The 5,917-nt window shown below is 38.3% G+C and overlaps 1 protein-coding gene across 1 annotated transcript; it reads right to left on the bottom strand.

Annotated features, from left to right (window-relative positions):
* Nucleotides 1–626: 626 nt before the first annotated feature.
* LOC121528042 (chromobox protein homolog 2-like) lies at nucleotides 627–5,668 on the bottom strand. The gene is made up of 4 exons (XM_041815147.1): nucleotides 5,643–5,668; nucleotides 4,302–4,367; nucleotides 3,294–3,363; nucleotides 627–3,207 (listed from the first exon to the last, which is right to left on the bottom strand). Exons 1-4 carry the CDS (start codon nucleotides 5,666–5,668, stop codon nucleotides 1,897–1,899), a joined length of 1,473 nt encoding a protein of 490 aa, XP_041671081.1. The 3' UTR covers nucleotides 627–1,896.
* Nucleotides 5,669–5,917: the final 249 nt, after the last annotated feature.

The raw sequence follows: 5,917 nt of genomic DNA on the forward strand, positions 1-5,917 counted from the left end.
AATTTATTTGAACTGCTTTACACACAAACACTCGAGTCTCAGGAGGTTAAAACATGTTAAATTACACGAGCCAATTAAAGAAGAGCTGTTAGTTTTTTAGGAAAAATAGGACACTTTTCGTGTAAATACAGTCAAAATTTAAGACCTTTTTACTTCTCATAATTTAGAAATTTTTAAACAAAAACAACTGTTTGATTCCATTAATTTACAACTTTAAAATCTCAAATATTTTGGATTCTTTGAAAAATATTTCGAACTCTTTTTTTCCTCAAAATTGAATGGATCCACTTCATTTTTAAAAGTAAGAGTCCTGTCGTATTAAATACATGAAGACTTTTCAAAATAATGACCTTTGTTTTATTTCCTGTACGGTGGCCCTTATGTTCAACTGCAAAAAAAAGAGATAAAAAATTATATAAGAAATTACGTTATAAAACACACGCACAAAAAAAAACACCTTACAAGGTGCTGTTGTGTTACAAGAAATCTAAAATTTTTCTAACAGTAAAAATATAACATGGATGACAAGAAGCAAAATTAGTGAAAATTTAATCACATTTTTGTAATTCAAAAATTGTTTCAGTGTTTCACAATACTGAAATATTTTAAGGTCTTATATTTTGCATTTTACAAAATAATTTGTAATTTTTTTTGTTTTTTAAGAAATCTTTCCTGAAATGTTTTAGCTTATTCAGAATTTTTTAGCACTGTGGTTTTTCACTTTTTTTTGCTTTTCAAATGTTTCACCAAGTATTTCTGCATTTCGAAAAATTATTTTTAAATTTTAAAAGGTTTTTTGTGTTTCGCTTTGTTTTTTTTGATTTCCTGGAATTTATTGCATCTCAGAAAGTAATCTGCATTTGACAAAATGCTTCGAGAAATGTTTTGGATATTTTAAAAAATATTTATGAGGTTTTTGTGTTTTCAAAAATGTTACACTAAATTTGTGTTCCTAATAAAAAGTTAAACAGCATTGGTTTTTCACAAATGTTTTTACCGTCTTTGAAATGATACAACACATTTAAAAAACATGTTTACATGTTTCAAAATAATAATAATAATAAAGATGATAAAATAAATTAAATCACTCCATTCCCTATTTTCGTGCAGCACAAAATGTTTTTGTATTTCAGGGAATATTTTATCATGTCACAACAACATATTTTCATTTTTTTAAATTTTTTATGCAGGGTAGTTTATTAAAGCTTTTAGTTTTTATTTTGAAAGGACAGTTGAAGAGAGACAGGACATATGCACAGGTCAATAAGTGATCCTGCCCTTCCCAAAGTATTTTTACATTTTAAAGAGTTTTTGTCTCGGGTATGATAAAAAAGTTTCATTTTTTTGTTAAATATTTTTAACACAAATATGGTTAAATGGTTAATATTCCTAAGTCTATAATTAGATCTTTTAGAGTTTCACTAAAATGTTTTGTCTTCACAGAAAGCTTTTGTATGTCATGACTTTTTCCATTTGGTTAAATGTTTTTACTGTTATTTATTTTACATTTATGTATTTTTGTCTCACTTAAAACAGTTTTCTTGTTTGTTTCAGACACTTTGGTGTTTCATAAAGTATTCTTCTGAAATGTTTAATGCAGTTGATGAAATGTTTTTGTGCATCACTGACATGTTTTAGCAGTTGACATTCAGGGCCGCCGTAGAAAAGCTGCATGTTCAAACAGGTGTAAACGGGGTCAAACATCAGGGTTCCTACATTTCTTTTATGTTTCCGTCTTTTTTTCCATCTGAATGAAACCGTGGGATCTGTCCGTTTGTCCGGACTCTAAAAAAAGTTCCGGAACATTTTGTGCACGTTTCTGTCAAGTGGCGTGCATGGCGCCGTAGGAACACTGAGAACTGTAGAAGACGGGTTGTGAGGGGTTGTTTCCTTCCTTCAGTGATTTCTGGAGTTGAAGAATCCCACGCTGGTCGGCGACTCCTTCACCGTAACCGTGATGAAGTTGGCGGTGACGTCTGTGACGAACACGTGCTCCAGGAGGCTGTGGGCCGGCCTCCAGTCCGTCTCCGTGTCCGACTCTGTGGCGTCGTCTCCGTAGCTGGGCCGGCTGATGTTTGGAAACAGGGAGGCGCCGTGCTCTGATTCGCTGCTGCTGGTTTCGTCAGAGTCTCCGGTGCTGAGCTCGTTCAGGCTGCGTGTTTGCGAGCCGAGACCGTGTTTCCTCTCCACGCCGCTGCCCAGCTTCTTACTCTCTGCTGACACTTCCTTCCCGCGGTCGTCTCTCACCCTGCTGTGCTCTGCAGCGCCGCCTGCAGACATGCTGGAGCGCTGCACTGAGGATGTTCGAGTCTCTTTCACGCCGCCTCCTTTAACTGCCACGCCGCCACTCCGTAGACTTGCTCTAGACGCTGCAGCTGCGGCGGCGCTGCTGCTGGTTGGCGTCTTGCTGACGCTCTGCAGGTTGAGCGCCCGCAGGCTGAGAGCCTGGCTGGCTCGGTCTCGTGGCGTTGGCGATGACGACGGTTTGGAAAGGCTCTGCTGTTTGTGCTGAAGCGCCCCGGCTTGGGATGCTCCTCCTTCTGTCCTCCTGTGACTCAGTGAGGAGCGTGGCACCGTCTGACTGAAACCGCTGTGCATCAGGGCCCCGCCCCCCTTGAAGCCATCTCTGTTTCCGGAGGTTTCCGAGAGCGAGCGCTTCAGCTCAGACAGAGAGTTTTTACTGTGAGAGGATGGACCGCTCTTATAGGACGAGGAGGACGGCGACATGGAGCGACTCGTCCACATGCTGCTGACAGGTCCAGACTTGGAGGCGGAACTCTGGGAGAAGCTGGAGGTGGTGTGGGCGGCGGCGTCCTCTCTGGAGCTGCGGCTCAGCCCGGTGTAGGTGAAGCTGGCCGGCTGCAGCGGCTTCTTCACCCCGGGGCGGGGCTCGTCCCTGGGCAGTCTGAGGGCCTGGTGGTGCCGTGGTGGGGGCGGGGGAGGGGGAGGAGGAGGGGACGGTCTGCTCTTGGCTTGCCTCAGCGCCTTCAGGTCAGGGTGGAGCGGCTTCCTCCCACGCTTCTTCTTGCGTGGCGGCTCCGGTTTGGCCAGGAGGATCTGAGGCCTCTTCTGCGGGACGGGGTGGGCGCGGGGGGCCGGCTTGGACTTCTTTGAGTGATCCTCATCATCGGAGGAAGAGGCAGACGATGAGAGGCCGGAGGAAGAGGAGGACGAGGAGCGGTCTTTAGTCACAGCGGGGGGAGGCGGCTGAAAAGATGAAGAATAAATCAGTGAACGCTGCGGGACGGCCGCCACTCTACTCATGAAAATCTACAGCAGATTAAAAACCTTACCAGGATCTTTCGTGGACGTCCCCGGGGCCTCTTTCCTTTTTTCTGGAACAGCAGCTCCCTCTCTTGTTCTCTGAAACACAACGGCACAACGCACGAGTTAAAACAGGCGGAAATTAAAGAGAGGAGGCTCTAGCTTTCTGTCATCAACAGAAAATAGAACCATATTTTTATGCTGTTAGTGCACGTTAAGCAAAGATCATATTTTATAGTAAAACTCTAAAAAAAAAGAATTAAAATGGGTTAAAAATAGAAAAAATGGGTTAAAAATGGCAAAAAATGGTGGAAAAGATGGTGAAGTTGGATCTTAAAAGTAGCAGAAATGGGTCAGAAGTGGCAACATTTATATACGAATAGACAAAAATAATTTAAAAAAAGGCAAAAATGGGTTACAGCGGCAAAAATGGGCATAAATAGTGGTAAAGGGGAATTAAAATGTGGCTGAAGAGACTTTAAATGGGTGGAAATCTGGTGAAATGGAAAGAAAAATCAATATATAAACTTGTATAATAGTGCTAATTGAGAAAGTAAAAATAGGCAGGTATTGGCAGAAAGTGGTCAAACTGGCAAAAATGGCCGTATCAGATAGTGAAATGTGGTTAAAATGGGAAAAATTGGTCATAAAAAGTAGTAAAATGGGGTTAATAGTGGCAATAATGGGTCAACAGAGACAGCATAAGGCCTATGTGGCAAGAATTGGTTTAGAATTGGCAAAAACAGGCAGAAAAAAGTGGTGGAAAGAGTTTAAAACTGACAAAAATAGGGGTTAAATGATAAAAAGTTATAACACTTGTGGGAAAAATTGATGAAAACTGGTTAAAATTTGGCAAAATTGTTGTAAAGTGGCAACAGTGGAATTCTAAAAATATTCCTAGTTTTTTTAGGGGATCTGAACACCCCCCCCCCCCCCCCCTTAGTGTCTCACGACCCCAAAGGGGGTCCTGACCCCAAGGTTGAACCACCGCACTAGTATGTGGCTTTTTCAGCTAACAAACACATGCAGACACAGACCTCTTATGAAACGCTGCCAGTAACCTTGGATCCAAAATATTTTCCTCTGGCTCCCAACTGTTGTGCCTGAAAAACAGTTTAAACAGAAAGGAAGTACAGTTGTTATTTGACTTTTAAACACTGATAGAGTATTATTAAAAGACAAATTAGATTGATACCTGTCTCAAAAAATACAAGTTCTACACACTCAACTAAAACTATGACTAAAAATGTTCGTCGACAGCCTTTTAAGCCATGACAAAAACTAGATTAAGACAAACAAAAATAAATCTGTGATGACTAAAACTGACAAAAACTAAGTTTAGTTAATGTCAAGATGACTAAACTAGACTAAAATGTAATGTAGTTTTCATCTGACATTCAAAATCTGTGTTATTTCTCCACTGTGGAGAAATAAAATGTTCTGAGATTTTGTCGACTAAAGCTAGACTAAAATGTTTTGAATTTTCGTTGACTAAAACTAGACTAAAATGTTTTGAATTTTCGTTGACTAAAACTAGACTAAAATGTTTTGAATTTTCGTCGACTAAAACTAGACTAAAATGTTTTGAATTTTCGTCGACTAAAACTAGACTAAAATGTTTTGAGATTTTCGTTGACTTAAGCTAGACTAAAATGTTTTGAATTTTCGTCGAATAAAACTAGACTAAAATGTTTTGAGATTTTCGTTGACTTAAGCTAGACTAAAATGTTTTGAATTTTCGTCGACTAAAACAAGACTAAAATGTTTTGAATTTTCGTCGACTAAAACAAGACTAAAATGTTTTGAATTTTCGTCGACTAAAACTAGACTAAAATGTTTTGAGATTTCGTCGACTAAAACTAGACTAAAATGTTTTGAATTTTCGTCGACTAAAACAAGACTAAAATGTTTTGAATTTTCGTCGACTAAAACTAGACTAAAATGTTTTGAGATTTTGTCGACTAAAACTAGACTAAAATGTTTTGAATTTTCGTTGACTAAAACTAGACTAAAATGTTTTGAATTTTCGTTGACTTAAACTAGACTAAAATGTTTTGAATTTTCGTCGTTTAAAACCAGACTAAAATGTTTTGAGTTTTCGTCGTTTAAAATTAGACTCAAATGTTTGGAAATGAAAATTTCTGTGCAAAATTCTTAGTCATATTTTAAAAAAGAACCCCAATTTTTTTAAAAGTCTTCCTCAAATGTTTCAATTAAACTTTACTATAAAACCTATTTCAGATAAAAATTCCATTTGAAAAAAAAAATCCATGTCCTGAAATTTTTCAGAAAAATACTGAAGCAAATTCCCCAAATTCCCCCAAACAATGGAAAATTCTCCCAAACATGCCAACAAATTCTCCTGTTAATTCCATTACATTCTAGCAATATCCAAGGATACCATGCCTCCCAATTCCCAGTCAAATTCCCAAAATTAAAAAATAAAAATCCACAAGTTTCTGTGAGCATACCTAAAAATTCAGAAGCAAATTGTCCCCCCCCCCCAAAAAATTCAATCAATTCAATGAAATCCAACACATTTTCAAAATTACAAAAAACAAACATAAAAAACATCCAAAATTTTCATGCAAATACTCAAAAATTTCAATGCAAAAATTACAGTGAAACTGTTAAAAACATACAAAATAATATA

This window comes from Cheilinus undulatus, linkage group 20, assembly GCF_018320785.1.
Source record: "Cheilinus undulatus linkage group 20, ASM1832078v1, whole genome shotgun sequence".
NCBI classification, from domain to species: Eukaryota; Metazoa; Chordata; class Actinopteri; order Labriformes; family Labridae; genus Cheilinus; species Cheilinus undulatus.

Bases quoted from the DNA above. Each gene is read 5' to 3' on its own strand.
- LOC121528042 (XM_041815147.1), bottom strand. From the start codon at position 5,668: ATGGTATCCTTGGATATTGCTAGAAT. The intron at 4,368-5,642 runs GTAATGGAATTA...ACTGTTTTTCAG, and splicing joins TCCTTGGATATTGCTAGAAT to GCACAACAGTTGGGAGCCAG. The intron at 3,364-4,301 runs GTCTGTGTCTGC...GTTGTGTTTCAG, and splicing joins CTGGCAGCGTTTCATAAGAG to AGAACAAGAGAGGGAGCTGC.